The 22442-nt window shown below is 46.4% G+C and overlaps 1 protein-coding gene across 2 annotated transcripts; it reads right to left on the minus strand.

Moving 5' to 3' along the window:
* Positions 1-2038: 2038 nt before the first annotated feature.
* Positions 2039-20678, minus strand: STX17 (syntaxin 17). Of its 2 annotated transcripts, none has more exons than XM_083622290.1 (8): positions 20557-20678; positions 16855-17005; positions 14523-14588; positions 11413-11638; positions 8453-8571; positions 8315-8365; positions 5601-5687; positions 2039-3687 (listed from the first exon to the last, which is right to left on the minus strand). In XM_083622290.1, the coding sequence occupies exons 2-8, from the start codon at positions 16975-16977 to the stop codon at positions 3436-3438; spliced, it is 924 nt and encodes a 307-aa protein (XP_083478416.1). In that variant the 5' UTR covers positions 16978-17005; positions 20557-20678; the 3' UTR covers positions 2039-3435. The 2 variants fall into 2 exon arrangements, with proteins under 2 accessions (XP_083478416.1, XP_083478415.1); XM_083622289.1 differs by having other exon boundaries at positions 11413-11641.
* Between the last annotated feature and the right edge of the window lie 1764 nt (positions 20679-22442).

The following is a 22442-nucleotide window of genomic DNA, read 5'->3' on the forward strand; positions in this document are numbered from 1 at the left end:
GCCAAACACGGGTCTGGGCTGCCCTCCAGCGGCTGTTTGTGGAGGTGAGCCTGAGTTGCCGAGGCAAGACCTTCAGAGAGAGAGAGAGAGAGAGCAAAGTTCCGGTAAATTTACTGGGGCTTGCTCCTGAGAAAAGAGCGCAGGATAGTGCGCACCCAGGAAATGATCTCTTTCAGCTTCTGCCTTCTGGGATAAGGTACAGTGTTATAAAGACTAGGACTAGCTGCCTGAGAAACAAGTTTCTATCCAAATGCGATTTTGGTTTTAAAGGCAGTGTAAGGAGTCTCTAGAGGGACACAGAGCCTAGGACTTGTCGATAAGAAGGTCAGCGGTTCAAATCCCTGCGACGGGTCATGCGGCCAGCAGGACTATGCTGCTTCTGGTGAACCAGAAGAGCACGGAAACGCCATTTACCTTCCTGCCGGAGCGGTACCTATTGATCTACTTGCACTTTGATGTGCTTTCGAACTGCTAGGTGGGTAGGAGTGGGGACTGAGTAACGGGAGCTCATTCGAACAGCCAAGCTTCCAATCAGCAAGCCCTAGGCTCGGTGGTTTAACCCACAGCGCCACCCGCGTCCCCAGAACCATGCATATACTTGGGCAAATTGGACTCTAGTTCATGAACACTGATGCCCCAATAAAGTTGTTTAGTTTTGAAGACTCCACAAGACTCTTTTGTTGTGACATTAGGCAGTGCACTGCCGCCCCCTCTTGGCCTTCTGGGAGAACTGAGAGACTTGTGAATTCCCAAAGGTCTCCGCAGCAGAGAATTATGATCCTCTTGCAGCAGGTTTCTCAGTCTTATTCCTATTCCTTTTCCCTTGGGATAGGCTGACATAGTTTGCACTCCCTCGTAGAACCACAGAAGGGACCCCCAGGGGACATCTATCCCAACCCCCTGCGATACAAGGAATCACAGCTTTCTTTCATCGGTCCAGAACCTTCCAACGTTCAGCTTCGTTGGACGGACACGAGTTCGAGTGCTACAGAGAGGGAGGAAAACTATCCTCTGTTCACTTTCTCCATGAAAAGTTTTGTAAACTACTATTATGTTGCCCCCGACTCACCTTTTCTCTAAACTAGAAAGTCACAAACGCTGAGTCAGGCTGCTGGTCCATCTAGCTCCATACTGTCTACACGGACTGGCAGCAGCGGTGCTCCATAGTTTCAGGCAGGGAGTCTCTTTCCCAGAGGTGCCATCGGGGACAGAACCAACCTCCTTAACAACCCTGAATTTGCAGCACCTAAGCACAAGGGAAGGGACGCGGGTGGCGCTGTGGGTTAAACCACAGAGCCTAAGACTTGCCGATCAGAAGGTCAGCGGTTCGAATCCCCGTGATGGGGTGAGCTCCCGTTGCTCGGTCCCTGCTCCTCCCACCTAGCAGTTCGAAAGCACACCAGCACAAGTAGATCAATAGGTACCACTCCGGCGGGAAGGTAAACGGCGTTTCCGTGCGCTGCTCTGGTTTGCCAGAAGCGGCTTAGTCATGCTGGCCACATGACCTAGAAGCTGTACGCCGGCTCCCTCGGTCAATAAAGTGAGATGATCGCCGCAACCCCAGAGTCGTCCACGACTGGACCTAATGGTCAGCGGTCCCTTTACCTTTACATTTAAGCGCAAGGGAACAAATGCCTCCATTCTTTATAGATATACTTATTTCATTAAAATTTATACAAAGGTGGATTGTTTTTTTTAAACCCTCAAAGCGGTTTACAAAACACAGAAAACCATGAAATTATTGGGAAGAATTAACAACAATAATTAAAGGCTCCAGAAATCAAAACAGCGACAATAACAGATTAAAACTCGAATCAACTCTCTGTTAGGCTCACCTAAAAAAAAGTTCTTGGCAGTTGTCAAAAAGAATACAGTGAAGGCGCCTGCCTTGCGTCAAGAGGCAGGGAGTTCCAAAGATTTGATAAATGCAGAGCAGCTATTACGTGGGACCTGAGACAGTGGCAACTCCACGGATCAAACGGCCGAGTGGTGATTTCTTTTGCTTTCATGAAAGACGGTCTCTGAACACACAAGTAACTATAATTTTTTTAATGGTTTTTATTTCCCATGTCATTAAGAACTCCCGCTTTAATTAAATCACCCAGTAAAACAATTTGCTGCTCCGCTTAACAAATGGCGTATAATGGACGTTCCCCACAACCGCACTACCATCTTTGGGTTTAGGTGGGCAAGTTCAAAATATTTAAGAGTGGTTTTCATGTGGAGGGTGGTGCTTGTGACCCACACAACATAGCGACCCACTGACACCAGAATCCTAATCTCCTGTATACTGTTCTGTACAGGCCAGACAACAATGTTGAAGTCCCGTGTCCGCTGTCAGAGGAACGAAGAAGCCACAGGTCTTGGCCTTTAGGTAAGACACAAACCTTGATGAGAGACAATCGCACAATTTCAAGGAGACCCAACCTGCCACCAAGCCCTGGGTAGGACCGAGATGCAGAGACATCATCTTCAGATGCTGAATTAAGACTTCTTTTGTGCCGGAGAAAAATGGAACTCCTTTTAAGCACGTATCAAACTTTACTTATAAACGTTGGAGCTCTTAAAAAGAAAAAGGCTTCGTATTCAGAAAACTCAACACCCAGAAAAAAAAACCAACTGTCAGGAGAGCAATGGCACAGTATGGCGTTATCTTTGGCTCATCTTTGATTCCCTCCCATCAGAATTCGGCCGATGTGGCAATGGGGAAAAGGGATTATGGGAGATCAGTGTCCCGTCCAATATATCCAGAAATTTGGCCACCACAGAGTCCTCCAACACTTGGTGGTCGATAGCGGATACTTCCGAAGAGAACCTGAAACACTGTGAAGATTCGTTCGCAAAGCACAGTTCCGATTTTCCTAAAAGCAACACTTTATAAAGAGAGAGAGAGCGTGTGCAGGACTTCTGTCCTAAAGCCTGAAAGGTTAAGTTTTGGGAAAGTCTGCGCCTTAAAAAAAATAAAATCCCAGAAATGCAGCACTTGGGCAAAGGAGAGGGTCAGTTACTTCACCTGAGCCAAACAGGTGTATGAAAAGAGTCCAGGCTTTGAACTTCAAACTTGGCTAAAGATTCCACCACAAAGAACCCTGAAGGAGACATTTATTTGTACGCTTGCAGGGAAGATGGACCAGGCACTGAAAAATTTACGACTTAAAATCTCCCTTGTCTGTTTCTCCAGGAAAAGGTGTCTTGCGAACAACGCCCCCTTAATTCTCGGACGAGAAAGCTGCTCCTTTGGCACACGCCTTCTGACCTGCCTCTGGCTTCCCCACTTTTCAAAATGGAAGGGCTCGCCTTCTCTGCCCCAACCGAGAGAGGGACTCGGGGTTACCCTTTCCAAACGCTGCCAGGGCTGGATCTGCTCTTCAGGTCCGTCGGGCGCAAGGGGGATCCAAAGCGGAGGCGGGTGGCTCACCAAAGGAGACCCAACCTTCAGCTACATTCTCGGTCGCTTGGTCTGGGGAGGTCTGGGCAGCTGCAGGAGGAGGGAGCCGAGAGGCCTTCGATCATCCTTTGCTTCTTCCTCTGGATCAGTTTCCCACCCGTGAAGCCCAAAACTCCGCCGCCCAGCGCGGCAGCAATGCCAGCCACTTTGAACCCGGCCAGGAGGCCGATAGGACCCCCGACGACTCCGCCAATGAGGGCGCCGGCAACAGGCAGGGCGGCCAGCTTGAATTTGGCAGCCTGGAGAAGAAGGAAGACAAGAGAAAGGAGTGAGCTGGTGTTGCGAGAAAGCACCGTACTTTTCCGCGTATAAGACAAGGGTTTTTCCTTAGAAAATTTTGCCAAAAAAGGGGGCGGTCGTCTTATACAGTGGTAGTTAATCGGGGGGCGGGGGATTGGTTGCTTCTGCTACCCAGAGATTGTCAGTAATATCCAAAGGCGACACGATGACCAAGTACAACAATGCAATGTCAATATAAACTCTTTTTATACAGTCGTACCTCAGGTTAAGGAAGGAAGGGATGCGGGTGGCACTGTGGGTTAAACCACAGAGCCTAGGACTTGCCGATCAGAAGGTCGGCGGTTCGAATCCCCGCGACGGGGTGAGCTCCCGTTGCTCGGTCCCTGCTCCTGCCAACCTAGCAGTTCGAAAGCACGTCAAAGTGCAAGTAGATAAATAGGTACCACTCCGGCGGGAAGGTAAATGGTGTTTCCGTGCGCTGCTCTGGTTCACCAGAAGCAGCTTAGTCATGCTGGCCACATGACCCGGAAGCTGTACGCCGGCTCCCTCAGCCAATAAAGCGAGATGAGCGCCGCCAACCCCAGAGTTGGCCACAACTGGACCTAATGGTCAGGGGTTCCTTTACCTTTACCTTGGGTTAAGTATTTAATTCACTCCAGAGGTCCGTTCTTAACCTGAAACTGTTCTTAACCTGAAGCACCACTTTAGCCAATGGGGCCTCCTGCTGCCACCGGAGCACAATTTCTGCTCTCATCCTGAAGCAAAGTTCTTAACCCAAGGTACTATTTCTGGGTTAGCGGAGTCTGTAACCTGAAGTGACTGTAACCTGAAGCGCCTGTAACCCAAGGTACCACTGTAATCTATACAGAACGTAAAACAATATGAAATATATGAAATATGCACTCTCTGCAAAACCAAATAAACAGAACAAGCAGACAGAATAAACCAGCTCTCCCCCATGCTTCTTCCTAACTTATTGGATAATTAATTTTTAAAAAAATGATGCTCCAATCAAAATCCTGGAGTCAAAAGAGAAATTCCCACTGAGTAACACTTGTAGAAAGTCTTCCATCCATATGTGTTAAGAGTTTTAATGCACTTTAATGTTTTAATGTTGTATTTTAAGCTTGTTTTCCAGTTATATTTTAATCAACTTGTTTTTATTATTGATTGTTAGCCGCCCTGAGCCCGGTCTTGGCTGGGGAGGGCGGGGTATAAATAAAATTTATTTTTATTATTATTATTAAACAGAAATTTTCTAAATCTCTGAAAGTCACAGAATATGCACGCTTGATGAATTCTCTAGAAAACATAGAACCAAATAAACCAATGTCCCCACTGTGGAAGGACATGTGGATCCAGAATTGGTTTCCACAGTCACTTACGGGCTCATTGTTAAAACCATGTTTATGGAAGACAATCTTCCTCAGCTACGAGGGATCGCCAAAGACCACCTGAGGAGGAGGCACAGAACTGCAGCCTTTCCTATGGTTTTCTTATGGCTCCAGGCTGAGTTGCCATTGGAGCTTATGAGGGAGGCGTGTCACCTGAAAAACGGTGTTTTCTGCTGTTTCAGAGGCAGAACCTGAACCAATGGATTCAGGTGACAAGAGAAGAGATTCCAACTCAACATCAGGAAGAACTTTCTGACTTAAGTAAGAGCTGCTCCATAGTGGAATCGGCTCCCACCGGGAGGCAGCAGACTCTCCTTCCTTGGAGGTTTTTAAGCAGAGGTTGGAGAGCCACCTGCAAGGGATGCTTTAGCTGAGATTCCTGCATTGCCGGGGGTTAGACTAGATGACCCTTGGGGTCCCTTCCAATTCTAAGATTCTATTATTTTTTGATTCAATGGGGTATTGCTGGAAAGCAAAGTACAGCTGGTTTGCCAGGAGACGGATGGAGAGAGCCCTACCCTGGACAGATTCCTAGTCCCCTCTTCGACATTCACGGCGGCCGTGTTGACGTTATCTTCAATCCTGTCGATCTTCTCCTGCTGAGCCTAGAAGACACAAAAGAGTTTTCAAGCGAAACGGCAGAACAAAAGCACACACCCCGCTTCAAAGTACCAAGCGCAGAGCCTTCTGAAGCGCTGGATTCCGAAAACTAAAAATAGCCTTTTCTGGCTGAAGCTTATTTCCGTCCCTTTCCATTCAAAGCTGAACCACAATAATGGACTTTCTCCACAAGGTTTTCCCAGTAGTGATGTATGGAAGTGAGAGCTGATCAAGAAGGCTGATCACCGAAGAACTGATGCTTTTGAATTCTGGTGCTGGAGGAGACTCTTGAGAGTCCCATGGACTGCAAGAAGATCAAACCTCTCCATTCCGAAGGAAATCAGCCCTGAGTGCTCACTGGAAGGACTGATCCTGAAGCTGAGGCTCCAATACTTTGGCCACCTCATGAGAAGAGAGGACTCCCTGGAAAAGACCCTGATGTTGGGAAAGATGGAGGGCACAAGGAGAAGGGGACGACAGAGGACGAGATGGTGGGACAGTGTTCTCAAAGCTACTAACATGAGTTTGACCAAACTGCAGGAGGCAGTGGAAGACAGGAGGGCCTGGCGTGCTCTGGTCCAGGGGGTCACGAAGAGGCAGACGCGACTAAACGACTCAACAACAACAACAACCACACGGCTGCCATCGAAGGCGATGCAGAAATGTCAACCGATGCGAAATGTGGCTGCCTAGGTGGTCGTGGGCCAGAAAATTGGAATGCGGAGTGCAATTCTGCACTGACTACTGGTGCATTTGGGGGCCCAATTCAAACTGATGGTATTAACCTTTAAAGGAGAGGGTGGCCAATACAATTAATGCTGACACAACCCCCCCCACTAAGTAGAATAATAGAAACATAACCACCCGACCCTACTCACCGTTCCCCCTCCCCCTTTTTCCCCTTCCTCTTCCTTATTGCTTAAACCAATTCATGAACCAAAAACTTCTACACTGACCGCTAATAATGAAACATATGTCACAGGTAATTTCCCACGTTTATTATGCTCTTTTTGCGATATACAAAAGTCATGAGAAAACATGGTATGCTGGTTTGTATAATATTATTCTTGTTTAAAGGTAAAGGGACCCCTGACTGTTAGGTCCAGTCGTGACCGACTCTGGGGCTGTAGTGCTCATCTCACTTTATTGACCAAGGGAGCTGGTGTACAGCTTCCGGGTCATGTGGCCAGCATGACTAAGCCGCTTCTGGCGAACCAGAGCAGCGCACAGAAACGCCGTTTACCTTCCCGCTGGAGCGGTACCTATTTATCTACTTGCATTTTGACGTGCTTTTGAACAGCTAGGTTGGCAGGAGCAGGGACCGAGCAATCGGAGCTCACCCCGTCGTGGGGATTCGAGCCACCGACCTTCTGATCGGCAAGTCCAAGGCTCTGTGGTTTAACCCACAGCGCCACCCACATCCTTATTCTTGTTTATAAAACCCAATAAAAAAATATAAAAAGGAGGGGTGGGGAACCTCCATCCCAGGGGCCAAATTCAGCCCACCAAGCCCCATCAGCAGAGCCGTGGGGATGTCAATCCTGTTAAGTTCGGGTGCAAATAAGGCACCTCTTCACAAGGTAGTCCCTCGTACACCTGGCCCCTGCAGAAAGCCATAATTATATTTATTTATTTATTTATACATACATACATACATACATACATACATACATACATACCCCACCTATCTGGCTGGGTTTCCCCAGCCACTCTGGGCGGCTTCCAACAAAACACTAAAATACAATAACCTATTAAACATTAAAAGCTTGCCTAAACAGGGCTGCCTTCAGATGTCTTCTAAAAGTCTGGTAGTTGTTGTTCTCTTTGACATCTGGTGGGAGGGCGTTCCACAGGGCGGATGCCATTACCGAGAAGGCCCTCTGCCTGGTTCCCTGTAACTTGGCTTGTCGCAGCAAGGGAACCGCCAGAAGGCCCTCGGCGCTGGACCTCAGCGTCCGGGCAGAACGATGGGGGTGGAGACGCTCCTTCAGGTATACTGGACCGAGGCCGTTTAGGGCTTTCAAGGTCAGCACCAACACTTTGAATTGTGTTCAGAAAGGTACTGGGAGCCAATGTAGGTCTTTCAAGACCGGTGTTATATGGTCTCGGCGGCCGCTCCCAGTCACCAGTCTAGCTACCGCATTCTGGATTAATTGCAGTTTCTGAGTCACCTTCAAAGATAGCCCCGCGTAGAGCACATTGCAGTAGTCCAAGCGGGAGATAACCAGAGCATGCACCACTCTGGTGAGACAGTCTGCGGGCAGGAAGGGTCTCATCCTGCATACCAGATGGAGCTGGTAGACAGCTGCCCTGGACACAGAATTGACCTGGGCCTCCATGGACAGCTGTGAGTCCAGAATGACTCCCAGGCTGTGCACACCTGGTCCTTCAGGGACACAGTGACCCATTCAGGACCAGGGAGTCCCCCACACCCGCCTGCCCCCTGTCCCCTCAAAACAGTACTTCTGTCTTGTCAGGATTCAACCTCAATCTGTTAGCCGCAGAGACTAAACTCTCTGCATATTTCTCTTCTCACTCCAGAGGCGTAAGAATTGTGCTGCTAACTTCTTCTTTTCACCCCTTTCTTCTGAACGCAGGAGAAACCTTAAGACCCTAATCTTGCCATACTTACGTTAACTAGCAGAGAGAAGTCGGTCACTAGGTTGCTGAGCTCAATCAAGTCCTACAATGAGATCCAAAAAAATGTGCTGTTATACTTCTGCGCCTCTAGATTTGTCCAAGGGACCCTCAGAGTAGAAGCCCGGCCTACCTCTTCAAGCATTTCCCACGATTCCGCCGCGTTCTGATCCTGGGGGATTTCGGGGAGAGGGGAGAACATCTGGATGTAACTCTGAGAGAGTACTTCGTTGCTGGCATCGTAAAACGTTTCTGAGTGGAAAGATCACAAAGTCTCATAATGCGTCCCAGAGGGTTAACCTAGCAAGAGATAAAAGAGCTCCCAGCCCTCCACCCCAATTCGATTTAACTGCCGTCGGATAAATGGGAGTGGACTCTACTTCCTTGGAAGTTCTTAAGCAGACACCCTCCCTGTCCGCGGACTGTCTGGCCAGAGTGGTGCAAGCTCTGGTTATCTCTCGCTTGGACTACTGCAGTGCACTCTACGTGGGGCTACCATTGAAGGTGACCCAGAAACTACAACTAATCCAGAATGCGGCAGCTAGACTGGTAACTGGGAGCGGCCGCCGAGACGACATAACACCGGTCTTGAAAGACCTACATTGGCTCCCAGTACGTTTCCGAGCACAATTCAAAGTGTTGGTGCTGACTTTTAAAGCCCTAAACGGCCTCAGCCCTGTATCCCTGAAGGAGCGTCTCCACCTCCATCGTTCTACCCGGACACTGAGGTCCAGCTCCAAGGGCCTTCTGGCCGTTCCCTCACTGCGAGAAGCCAAGTTACAAGGAACCAGGCAGAGGGCCTTCTCGGTGGTGGCACCCGCCCTGTGGAACTCCCTCCCACCAGATGTCAAAGAGAACAACAACTACCAGACTTTTAGAAGACATCTGAAGGCAGCCCTCTTTAGGGAAGCTTTTAATGTTTAACAGACCACTGTATTTTAATACTTTGTTGGAAGCCGCCCACAGTGGCTGGGGAAACCCAGCCAGATGGGCGGGGTATAAATAAATAAATTATTATTATTGTTGTTCCAGTTACAGATAGGTAGCCGTGTTGGTCTGCCATAGTCAAAACAAAAAAAAGTGGAACTATGGAAGGCACCACATTGAGCCGCATGAAATGGAAGTCCATCAACCTCACCAAGAAACTTGCACAGGTACAGACTGATATCTTCTATACCAAGAACTAACTTAGTTGGTCTTTAAGGTGCTACTGGAAAGAAAAACTTTTTATTATTGTTGTTGTTGTTGTTGTTAAGCAGAGGATGGGTGGCCATCTGTCAGGGATTCCTGCATTACAGGGGGGCTGGACTAGATGACCTGCAGAACCCCTTCCAACTCTACAATTCTATGAGCGTTATTTACGGAGGGTTGTCAACAGGGGCAAACCCCTGCTGCAGGGAGCTTACAATCTAAAAACGAGCACTGGGGAGACGATGGTGGCAGAGACAGTCTGAAGAAGAGTACATAGAAAGAAACACAGTCAAGCCTCGGTTCCCAAATGCCTCCGTTATCGTACGTTTTGGTCCCGGATGCCGAAACCCCAAAAGCAAATGCTTCTGTTTTGAAACGTTTTTCGGAACCCAAACGTGCAACGCAGCTTCTGCTTGAGTGCAGGAAGCTCCTGCAACCAATGGGAAGCCGTGCCTCGGTTTCCGAAAGTTTCAGAAGCCGGACAGGCTTCCGGAATGGATTTCATTCCGAGAACCGAGGTACCACTGTATACGCACATATTTAGGGTCAAATGCCTCGTGATCTTCAGATGGTAAAGGGACCCCTGACCATTAGGTCCAGTTGGGGCCGACTCTGGGGGTTGGGGCGCTCATCTCGCTTTACTGGCCGAGGGAGCCGGCGTATAGCTTCCGGGTCATGTGGCCAGCATGACTAAGCCGCTTCTGGTGAACCAGAGCAGCACACGGAAACGCCGTTTACCTTCCCGCTGGAATGGTACCTATTTATCTACTTGCACTTCGACGTGCTTTTGAACTGCTAAGTGGGCAGGAGCAGGGACCGAGCAACGGGAGCTCACCCCGTTGCGGGGATTCGAACCGCCAACCTTCTGATCGGCAAGTCCTAGGCTCTGTGGTTTAACCCACAGCACCACCCATGTCCCACTTGGCTATGAGGGATTGCCAAAGAAGAAGACGAAGAATTTGTGGGAAGCCGGGGCAACCCAGTCAGATGGGCGGTGTATAAACAATAAAGTATTATTACTATTCATTCTGTAGATGAAGGAAAGCGGCAAGTCCTAGGCTCTGTGGTTTAACCCACAGCACCACCTGCACATATTTAGGATCAAATGCCTCGTGATCTTCAGATGAAGGATGGTCTAATAATAATGATGATGATGTGCATTTAAAGGCTACCCAGCTGGGGGGAGGGAGGGGGGATTTTAAGGAAGTAAAAGCACTGGCACTATGTGCAGGTGGGAGGGGCAACAAGGAAGCCTCACAGCTCAGTGGAAGAGCATCTCCTTGGCAGGCAGAAGGTCCCAGGTTCTCCGCTCTGCGTCTTCAGGTAGGATGTGAATGTTCTGTGAATCTTTTCCAATTTTTTTTTTTTTAAAAAAGAAATATACCTCGGGTTAAGAACTTTGCTGCGGGATGAGAACGAATTAAGTTCTTAATCCGAGGTACCACTGTAGTTGCAAGCTGGCTGCTTTTTTTGCTCTTTGATTTCAGCGCAAAAACCAGGAACACGTTCAGGGCCTTCAACGTGTGCGACTTTGGCTTAAACATTCCCGTAGATTTCAACATTTTGCATGTGACAGATGGGTCATTTAACAGTTAAACGACATCTCAACTCTGGTCCAGAAAGATCATACAGATTTCTTTGCGATAAAAACATACCGTATTTTTCGCTCCATAAGGCGCACCGGACCATAGGGCGCACCTAGTTTTTAGGGGGGGGGAATCAAGAAAAAAAATCTGCGCAGCACTCCGTCTCCCTGTTCTGGCTTTGGGCTTAGCCGTGCAGCCTGCATTCGCTCTATAGGACGCATACACATTTCCCCTTAATTTTTGGAGGGGAAAAAGTGCATCCTATAGAGCGAAAAATACGGTACTTGTTTGAAAAAGGAACACGATGCACTCATACCGCCTGCTACGGTGGTTGATCTGGTTAATGGGGACTGGAGCAACGCCTCTTTCTCCTTAAACTGCCTCTTCAGTTCTTCTGCAGACTCCAAGTGGAGCTGCAGAAATTCCTTGATGGCCACCGATGCCTGGTCCTTCACCGGATTGATCATCCTCTCCAAAGCATGGAGGTCTTCCTTCCGGACCCGTAGGCAGAGCTTCTCCATCTCTCGGATATTTGCTCGCAGCTGCTGCAAATGACAATTCAAAAAGGGGAATTTGTTTTGTTTGTTTTTTTAACTTTTTATTTCCAAAACCGAAAAAAGAAAAATTACAAACATCAAATTCAACATCCATATTTAATTTTCTAACATAAACCTATTACATAATTAACTAAATTAAAATATACCAAATTACTCTAAACTTCTCTTTGCTGTATACAAATACAACACAGTTAGAAATTTTATATTAAAGCTTTTATATTATAAATAATATTTCAAATTCCCCTATACCCCCCGTTCCCCTTCACCCATGTGTGATCTCTTTTTTTCTTCTTCTTCTTCCGTCTTGTGTTGTTATAATTTAATCATTGTTCAGCTGATTCTTTTATTATTTCCTTGCTTACCCCTGCACGTTTTACACGTTATCTATTAATATTCCAGTCCCGGAACCCTATTTTTTCATCTATTCCTTCACTCCCTCCCACTCTTTAATTATTCTCTGATTTGAATGACCTCTAACAGTTGCCATCAGGGGATTTGGTTACACACAACCCATTGAATAGCGCTCTCTTCATACCTCACAGAATAGTTCAGGTATCAGGTGCAAATTCCGGGGACAGCAGCTCCATTCCGGCCCAGAAAGCCTCAGTTCTTGGACCTGATATAAGCCTCTGAATCTCTCCTGGGCCCTTGCTGGGATAACTGCTCTAGTACTTAAGTACTGGTCATAGGCAATTCCCAAACAGATCTGGGAGGACGCGGGTGGCGCTGTGGGTTAAACCACAGAGCCTAGGACTTGCCGATCAGAAGGTCGGCGGTTCGAATCCCCACGACGGGGTGAGCTCCCGTTGCTTGGTCCCTGCTCCTGCCAACCTAGCAGTTCGAAAGCACGTCAAAGTGCAAGTAGATAAATAGGTACCTCTCCGGCAGGAAGGTAAACGGCGTTTCCGTGCGCTGCTCTGGTTCACCAGAAGCGGCTTAGTCATGCTGGCCACATGACCCAGAAGCTGTACGCTGGCTCCCTCAGCCAGTAAAGTGAGATGGGCGCCGCAACCCCAGAGTCAGTCACGACTGGACCTAATGGTCAGGGGTCCCTTTACCTTTAAAGGCTGCATAGAGAATGGCTTTTATTTTCTGTGAGACTATATCTTGGGCTAATATCCCAGGTATGGCCACCTATACTGTCATCTCCTCCCTTTCTGTATTTTGAGTGCATTCTTTGGTTTAGAAAAAACAGGATATAAATATTATTATTTATTTCATTTACGAATCGCTTCCCCTGAGGCATCGCCAAAGCAATTGACAACCAAAACATGTATAAAACAGTTACACCTAATTAAAAACTATTAAAGCAATTGCACATACAAGTTAAGAACAGTAAGGTACACCTTAAAAACAAGAGCAGCACAGAGAGAAATCAATTGAAATCCAACCGATATCAACTGGGATAAAGACCTCCATGGTTTCCCAACAGAGACATCTACGTGGCCACTGTGAGAACAGGATACTGGCCTAATCCAGCAGGCTCTTCTGATGTATTTATGCTTGGCATTAAAGTCCAAAATGGCTTGCTTATTTCACATCTCATCGTATTTTCGGTTGCTGACAATGAAGTCATTTGTGGGCATAATCGGCCATTTGGTGCCAAAGAAGGACAGAACTTTTTTTATGTACGCTACAACGGCAGCAAGAATACTTATAGCAAAGCACTGGAAGACTCAAGATCCACCCACTCTGGAAGAATGGCAGATGAAGTTGATTGACTGTATGGGACTGGCAGAAATGACCGGCAGAATCCGCGACCAGGGAGAAGAGTCAGCAGAAGAAGATTGGAAGAAATTTAAGGACTATTTACAGAAATACTACAAAATTAATGAACTCTGAAAAGATGCTGGATTGAACTTTTGTGGTCTCTAGCTGTTATGATAAAGATAACAGGGATTAAAATTGTTTAAGTCATAAAATTTAAAAAGTTGATTGGAAAATAAGGTGTTAATTAAAAGGAATGTTAAGAGATTAGGATTTGCTGGATTAACAATTTGAACTAGAAAACAAGAAGGGGAGGTATGAGGAAGTCAAAGAAACATGTTACTGAAAAATTGTTATTGAAATTGATTTGTTTTTAATATTTTTCTTTTTCTTTTTCTTTTTGTGTTTGCATAAAATTGGAAAACTTAATAAATATTTATAAAAAAAAAGACAATGAAGTCATTTGCAGTTGTTGTATCATAACTGAGTGAACAGCGCACCTCTGTTGTGTGCATTGCCTCATGCCATTTGCTGGCTTCTTCCCGAGGCAAATTCTGTATATCCTCAAAGGATTCAGGTTCACACCTGGCTACACCCACCCAGACACCTCCACGGGAAGTCAGCCAGGATGTTACGTCACAGCTCTCTGTTGTGTATGCTGTGAAAAGTGCTTTCGTTTTCCAGTCGATCGCTGCTCCGAAGCAGAAAGGAGTCAGAGGAAAATGGAGCTAGATTCTGATGGATTGTAAATTCTGTTTTTGCTTGCTAATAAAATGCTTCTAGGATAGAAAGAAGCTGTCTGGACTTGATTTACTTCCTTTCTCACACGGACCAAGCTGTGCATCTGCTTTATGTACTTTTCTCCCAGGGCTGCGCAGAGGAAGCGCAGCTGGACGGAAAAAGTAATAAATCTTCATGTTGTGTGTTGTTATAGGATCGTTGCAGGCAAGGGAGCAGGTCCCTGCCCCAAGGAGCAGACAAATGTAAGATTCAACACAGGTTGGATAGTGGAAGGAGGAAGAAAGCTTGGACAGGCTTTAGGTTAGCTACAGTGCCCTACAAGGAGAAAGGGGAGATCTTTGCCTTTTTGCTTCTGCTATTTCCTGGGAAAAACCAGCAACATTCACAACAAACACTGGAATGCACTTTTCTAACTACTTACTTGAACCGTACGGCCGGCATTGATGTGCTCTTCGTGTAACCTGTCCCACAGTCTGCATCTCTGATACTAAGGGCAAGGAGAGAGAGGGGAAAAAAATCTGTGTTTTTATAGGTTTACAGAGAAAGGAAGGACAAAGAGAACCGCCATTTCTCATTCCCTGTGCTGTCTTAAGGCAGAGGAGATGGTGGGGTTTGGGGAACAGGCTATCCCAGTGCCTGCTGGCACGAACCAGTAAGATAAGCTATGTGCACACATTATTCCAAGGGACAGACTCACTCTCTCAATGGCAGCAAACTTTGCTCTCTGATTCTAGCTTAAGCCTCAAACAACAAAGAGAGCCCAGTGTTACCCAACAACACTGAGAAATGTCACAAAAGCCATTACGCAAGACATTCCCAACTCCTTGTTCCAGGGACTCTTCAATTGCGACAAAGTTTGAACCAACATCTGGTGCTTTGAGTCCCCATCCACAATCTGGTGAAAAACAGATGAGCATTTGCAGGGAAAGATTCCCCTGCAAATGAGGAGAGATACTGACGAGAGCTAGGAGGTGGAAACACATAAAGTATTAGGGTTCAAAGAAACCTTGCAAAACACCGAAGAGATTAGTAAATGAAAGGAGTTAATATTATTAGAAATATGAACTGGAAGAACTGTTATAAATGTGACATAATGAAATTCAGTTAGAGGGGAATTGAGGAAGTCAGTTATCAATGTTACGAGAATTAGGTGTTAGAAGAAATAATTTCTTTTTGTGTGCAATTTTATTTTATTGTAGTGTGTGTGTTTTTGTTGTGTGTTTTGTGTTTCTTTGTTATATCATTTTGTGATAAATGTGGAAAATCAATAAAAAAAATTGGGGGGGGGGAAGAAACCTTGCAAAATGCCATTTGCCTTTTTATGGCTTTTACTGTTTTCATGTCTACAAATACTTAGCTCAGAGCCTCCTCTTTCCATTTCTTGCGAGAAAACACTGGGGGCGAAAAACCCTCATAATTGACAAATTACTCACTTCCTTATTGTGGCAGGGCAAATGGAAGCCCCCACTGGCTTGCAAACCCTCTTTATAAACCTGATGTTTATAAATGATATTTTCCACTTAGAATCACACTTGTGACCCAGCCAAGTGAGGCCATAACTACCTGCAGAGGAGTTCATGGAAGGCAATATTTATTTATTTATTTATTTATTTATTTATTTATTTATTTATTTATTTATGGGGGGGGGGGGTAATTTTGACCCCAGTTGCACCTGCAAATCATTGCAACCAACTTGTCCCCTCATTTGACGTTGAAGATTTGACGTTTTCATCCCCAAAAAGTTTTTGATTTGAGTTTCTACTGAAATGAGGCTGCATTTAAATGTTGTACTTTAATCTTGTTTTTTAGTTGTATTATAATCAATTGTTTTATACTTGGTGTTAACTGCCTGAGCCCGGTCTTGGCTGGGGAGGGCAGGGTATAAATAAAAAATATTATTATTATTATCATCATCATCATCATCATCATCTCAGCAGGTGCACAGACTGAAAGGCAACTCTCAATCCAAACCTTTAGACAGCCTCTTTTCTCTGCTTATAGCAGCTCTCTTGGATGGGCACCCAGAACATGCATTTAAGATAAAACAAAATATTGGCCAATGGAGGCAGACCTTTACCCTCGCAACATCCCCTAATAATGACCAGCCATTCAGCTGTTCTGCAGCAAATGGGAGCACCCCCAGGCTGCCTCGGCTGCCTCTTTTTAAATAATAGTAAGGCCCCAATAGGGACGCGGGTGGCGCTGTGGGTTAAACCACAGAGCCTAGGACTTGCCGATCAGAAGGTTGGCGGTTCGAATCCCCGCGACGGGGTGAGCTCCCGTTCCTCGGTCCCTGCTCCTGCCAACCTAGCAGTACGAAAGCACATCAAAAGAGCAAGTAGATAAATAGGTACCACTGCGGCGGGAAGGTGAACGGCGTTTCTGTGCGCTGCTCTGGTTCGCCAGAAGCGGCTTAGTCCTGCTGGCCACATGACCCAGAAGCTGTACGCCGGCTCCCTCGGCCAATAAAGCGAGATGAGCGCCGCAACCCCAGAGTCGTCCACGACTGGACCTAATGGTCAGGGGTCCCTTTACCTTTTTAAGGCCCCAATTTAAAGAAAAGGAATGGACTTTTAACTACCATTGAAGGTGGAGGGATTTTTTGAGGAGGGGTACGGAAATTGTCATGCAACAGAGCCAATTGCACTTGCCCAACTTTAGTTCCAATCAAAGCATCTCTGCTTTGCTTAAGTTGCGCTAATGTCAGCGAAATTATACAATATCAACTTAATATTCAGGGGAAAGCAGTAAACCTTCTCAATATTTATCTGATGCTTTCTTAACCTCTCCAGATCTGTTGGAACAGCAACTTTAATGAACTTTTGGATGGCTGGCTCAAGGCGACGCAAGTTAAGCTTTTCTTCATCTTCAGACATCGTCAAGCTTCAGTGGCGCTTTATAAACCTAAACACAATAAATAAATAAAAATTAGCCTAGTAGGAGATACTGAGCCTTGCAATTTTCCTTTCTGCTGGTGTTTGATCTTCAGTACTGAAAAGACCAAACTTCCCATAAAAAGACAGAAGCTAGTCAGGTGAAAAGACAGCATGTGACAATTCACTAAAAGGGCCCTGGGTTACCATTAAAGCACTTTTATTTATTCTATAGGGACGCGGGTGGCGCTGTGGGTTAAACCACAGAGCCTAGGGCTCGCCGATCAGAAGGTCGGCGGTTCGAATCCCCGCGACGGGGTGAGCTCCCGTTGCTCGGCCCCTGCTCCTGCCAACCTAGCAGTTCAAAAGCACGTCAAAGTGCAAGTAGATAAATAGATACCGCTCCGGCGGGAAGGTAAACGGCATTTCTGTGCGCTGCTCTGGTTCGCCAGAAGCGGCTTAGTCCTGCTGGCCACATGCCCCGGAAGCTGTACGCCGGCTCCCTCGGCCAATAAAGCGAGCGCCGCAACCCCAGAGTCGGCCACGACTGGACCTAATGGTCCCTTTACTCTTTACCTATTTATTCTATAGGAAAACCACTCTCTCTAACACATTTTTCTGTGCCACCCACATCAACAACCCGCAAGCCAGAAAAATGAGAGTGCTTGCTGCAGGTCTGTCCTCAGCTGCAGATGAAGGGAATCCACATCAGTCTCCACTGACAGCTCCCATGACAGGCAGAAATGATACAGGGAGAGATATTCTGAAGATCCATCTTCTAAGAAACGCGGTCATGGGAAGAAATCCATACCTGCCAGTTTTCTGCCAGTCATGCAGCTGTTAAAGCAGGGTTGCCAACTCACCCTAACAGCACCAGCCTGGTCTGCTCTTGTGTTTTATTCAGCAGGATGATAAATAAGGGTTGGCAGGCGAAGCTTTTCCATGGCATGGAAAGATAATTGGCTACTGGCGTCGCCATATCAGCTAGTGGCAGGCTGAAAAGGTGGCAGCCCTGGGCTAAAGGCACAGGAAATTTGCCAGGAGGGGAAACCTAATCTTTAAAAAATAAACACCCATGGACCACCACCCCGCTACATGCGCACTCAATCATCAGTACTGTGGAGATTATAATCCTTTGAGGTTTTAAGGTTGTTATATTTTTTTAAAATATTTGAATTAAAGATTTTCTTGATTTACAAAAGTGAGTGCAATGTCTCTTGTATTTTTTTTTCCATGTAACATTTTTACAAATCAGTTTCATTTGTTGAGACATTAGGAAGAAAAGGGGTGGAGGGGTGGGAAGATGGGTGGGGTCGGGTGGCGATGTTTCTATTTTACTTAATATATGTGGGGTTTGGTGTCCGCGTCGCTTGTGCAGGTTCTCTGCTGTTTACTTGTGTTCCTTTGGTGGTAAGAGAGGTTGGGGTTGGCCTAGGGTGTGGCTGTTCATTTGTGGTTGGCTGTGGTGATCTTTGTTTTCGTGTGTGAGTGGGGTGGGTGGGTGTTTTGGATCAGGTTAGCCATATTGATTTGTATGCTGTTGGTGGATTTTTGTCATTGTCTTGTTGGGCTGTGTATGTGATGAAGGGGAGCCATACCGGGGTGAAGGCATCTTCTTCTATTTGTTTGTTTGTTTTTTTTAAAGATATTTATTGAGATTTTCCACCTTAATACATTAAAAAATCAAAAAACAAAAAACAAAAAAATTAAAAACACATAAAGTTTACAATCCGTATTTTCAATAACATATTTCCCTGACTTCCCCACACCTCCCCTTCTTATATTCCAGTCCAAATTGTTAGTTCAACAAGTTCTTATCCCCAATTTTTGACCTTTTTATATTTAATTCATTTTAGAAAAACCAATTTTAACTTATAAACATCAATATTTGTACATCAGTGCTCATTCTTAAAACCTTTTTCTAAAGTCGACCCAAATTCCCTTCCACGAATTCCCCAATGTTCATACTAATAACAAAACAAAATAAAAAACAAATTATAATTGTACACCCTTTGGATTCCCAAACCCCACCCCACCCCTTTCCCGCTTTCGATCCCCAACAAATGTCCATCTTCTTCTATTTGTCCCCGTGTCAGTTTCAGTTTATTGGCTAATTTTTCTAGTAGGGCTGTTTCCCATACTATTTGGTACCATGGATTATAATCTCCACAGTACTGATGATGGAGTGCGCATGTCGAGGTTGTGGTGGTCTGTGGGTGTTTATTCAAGATTAGGATTCCCCCCTGGCAAATTTCCTGTGCCTTCAGCCCAGGGCTGCCACCTTTTCAGCCTGCCACCAGCTGATATGCCGACGCCAGAAGCCAATGATCTTTCCATGCCATGGAAAAGCTTCGCCTGCCAACCCTTCTTTATCATCTGCTGAGTAAAACACAAGAGCAGGCCAGGCTGTGCTGTTAGGGTGAGTTGGCAACCCTACTTTAACAGCTGCATGACTGGCAGAAAACCATTATTTGGTACCATTACTGGATAAACAAGCAAAACATGAGAAGGCATCTTCCAGTCCCCTGGTCCTGGCAACCGGAAAGGCTCTGAGGAGTCAGTGGTGGCGGAGGTTCAGATGCCAGACTAGGTCCTGGCAGAGACCAAGGTTCGAATCCTGATGCTCACCGGGTGCCGCCCTGGGCCAGTCCCCGCCTCGCCTCCCTCACAGGGCTGTTGCAAGTACAGAAATGGCAAAGGATGCACACCACCTGGCATAGCTGTCAACTTTTCCCCTTTTTTAAGGGAAATTCCCTTATTCCAAATAGGATTCCTCGCAAGAAAAGGGAACAGTTGACAGCTATGCCACCTGGAAGGGCCACATGAATATTATAATATATACTACCTACTATAAATTTTACGCAATACATATTAACTGTTCGTGCATAATCTTATATACGAGTACTATTTAAGTATTATATCCTATTCATCTGACTTAAGAATATATATGTATATCGTGCATTACTGTACAACCTCATGGATATCCATTAATCACTACCCTCCGTAATCTTACATTCAGACAGCCCAGGGCAGAGCATCCCCCTTGGCACCAGGGCGGCCTGAACCCCTGAAGATTTGGCGTTTTCATCCCCAAAAAAGTTTCTGACTTGAGTTTCTACTGAAATGAGGCTGCATTTTAATGTTGCATTTTAATCAATTGTTTTTATACTTGGTGTTAACCGCCCTGAGCCTGGTCTTGGTTGGGGAGGGCAGGGTACAAATTATTATTATTATTATTATTATTATTATTATTATTATTATTATTATTATTATTATTATTATTAAGTCCCCGGCTGCTGCCAGCCCGTGTGGGCATCCCTGAGCTGGAGGGCCTGACTCGGGGGCAGGCAGATTCCTGGGCTCCTGGGAGAGATCCAGGTGCCGCAATGAACTGGGTCTTCTCCTTCTCCTCGCCCGCCTGCCTGCGAGTTTCCCTGGGGCACATTCCGACGTGCAGGGCGACCCGCAGGCGCAGAACCCGGGTGCAGGGTCAGGATCCTGCCTCTCCCGTCCAGGGAAGGCCTCCCTCGCCCCCTCCCCGGGCGGCCCTCTTCCCTCCCCCCCCGGGGCGCCTCCACTTACCGGGCGCAGCTCCGGCCAAACCTCCGGACCCCCAACCCGGAAGAGAGTCCGGGAACAACAGGAAGCGGGAGGGGCCGCGCACCATCGAGCGCCCAGGGCCAGAGCGGCCGTCCGCTTCCGGGAGGCGGGACTTCCTGGCTGAGCTTGAAGCCACTTCCGCCCTCTTCTCCCAAGGGCGGAAGTGAGGCCGATGGAGAGGCAGGAATTCCTGCCCGACTCCTACTTCAATTCATTTAGCCAGGATTCTTGCAAAGTTGCCTCCCGGCAGCAATTTCAGGGGTTCCTGCCTGGCTCATCCTTATCTGGTACTCATGCATTGCAGCGGGTTGGTCTGGATGACCCTCAGGATCCCTTCCCAAGCTGCAGTTCTGTATTAGTAGTAGTAGTAGTTGTAGTATCCCGCCCTCCGTCCATAGGTCTCAGGGTAGTTGGCGCCATAAAAATACAAGATAAAGGCACAAAATACATTGTTGTTGTTGTTTATCAGCAAAAGTCCATATAGTTCAAGCTCTGGTTTTCCCACTAGTGATGTATGGAAGTGAGAGCTGGACCATAAAGAAGGCTGATTGCTGAAGAATTGATGCTTTTGAATTATGGTGCTGGAGGAGACTCTTGAGAGTCCCATGGACTGCAAGAAGATCAAACCTATTCTGAAGGAAATCAGCCCTGAGTGCTCACTGGAAGGACAGATCCTGAAGCTGAAGCTCCAATACTTTGGCACCTCATGAGAAGAGAAGACTCCCTGGAAAAGACCCTGATGTTGGGAAAGATGGAGGGCACAAGGAGAAGGGGACGACAGAGGACGAGATGGTGGGACAGTGTTGTCGAAGCTACAAACATGAGTCTGACCAAACTGCGGGAGGCAGTGGAAGACAGGAGTGCCTGGCGTGCTCTGGTCCATGGGGTCAAGAAGAGTCAGACACGACTAAACGACTAAACAACAGCAACAAAAGTAGTAGTAATAGTATCCTGGCCTTCGTCCATAGGTCTCAGGGTAGTACGCACCATAAAAATACAAGATAAAGGCACAAGATACATTATTATTATTATTATTATTATTATTATTATTCATTCATTCATTCCTCGTCCATCTGGCTAGGTTTCCTCAGCCACTCTGGGCGGCTTCCAAGAGATTAAAAATACAGTCGTACCTCAGGTTAAGAATTGAATTCGTTCTGGAGGTCCATTCTTAACCTGAAACTGTTCTTAACCTGAAGCACCACTTTAGCTAATGGGGCCTCCTGCTGCTGCCGCACCGCCGGAGCCTGATTTCTGTTCTCATCCTGAAGCAAAGTTCTTAACCCGAGGTACTATTTCTGGGTTAGCGGAGTCTGTAACCTGAAGTGTCTGTAACCTGAAGTGTCTGTACCCTGAAGAGTCTGTAGCCCGAGGTACCACTGTACATTAAAACATCAGTCATTAAAAGCTTCCCTAAACATCTTAAGGCAGCCCTGTTCAGGGAAGTTTTAAACGTGTGATATTTTACTGTATTTTTGGTTTTTATGAAAGCCGCCCAGAGTGGCTGGGGAGGCCCAGCCAGATGGGCGGGGTATAAATAATAAATTATTATTATTATTATTATTATTATTATTATTATTATTATTATAAACAGGACTGCCTTCAGATGTCTTCCAAACGTCAGGTAGTTGTTTATTTCTTTGACATCTGATGGGAGGCCGTTCCACAAGGCGGGCGCCACCACCGAGAAGGCCCTCAGCACTAGATCTCGGTGTCCAGGCTGAATGATTGAAATACTTTATTGTCACTTGTACAACTTGTATACAGTGAGATTACACATGATGGGGGTAGAGATGCTCATTCAGGTATACATAATAAAAACTAGAGCCAAAACAAACCAGTAACCCCACTCCCTCCCACAAAAACAT

The sequence above is a fragment of the Podarcis filfolensis genome (genome assembly GCF_964270895.1).
Source record: "Podarcis filfolensis genome assembly, chromosome: 7".
Classification (NCBI taxonomy): domain Eukaryota; kingdom Metazoa; phylum Chordata; class Lepidosauria; order Squamata; family Lacertidae; genus Podarcis; species Podarcis filfolensis.

Excerpts from the sequence above, each read along its gene's own strand:
- STX17 (XM_083622289.1), bottom strand. The coding sequence starts at position 16,977 with ATGTCTGAAGATGAAGAAAAGCTTAACTTGCGTCGCCTTGAGCCAGCC. Across the intron at positions 8,572-11,412 it reads ATCAACCACCGTAGCAGGCG|AAACGTTTTACGATGCCAGC; the intron begins GTATGAGTGCAT and ends CTTTCCACTCAG. Across the intron at positions 5,688-8,314 it reads ACTTCTCTCTGCTAGTTAAC|GCTCAGCAGGAGAAGATCGA; the intron begins GTAAGTATGGCA and ends TGTGTCTTCTAG.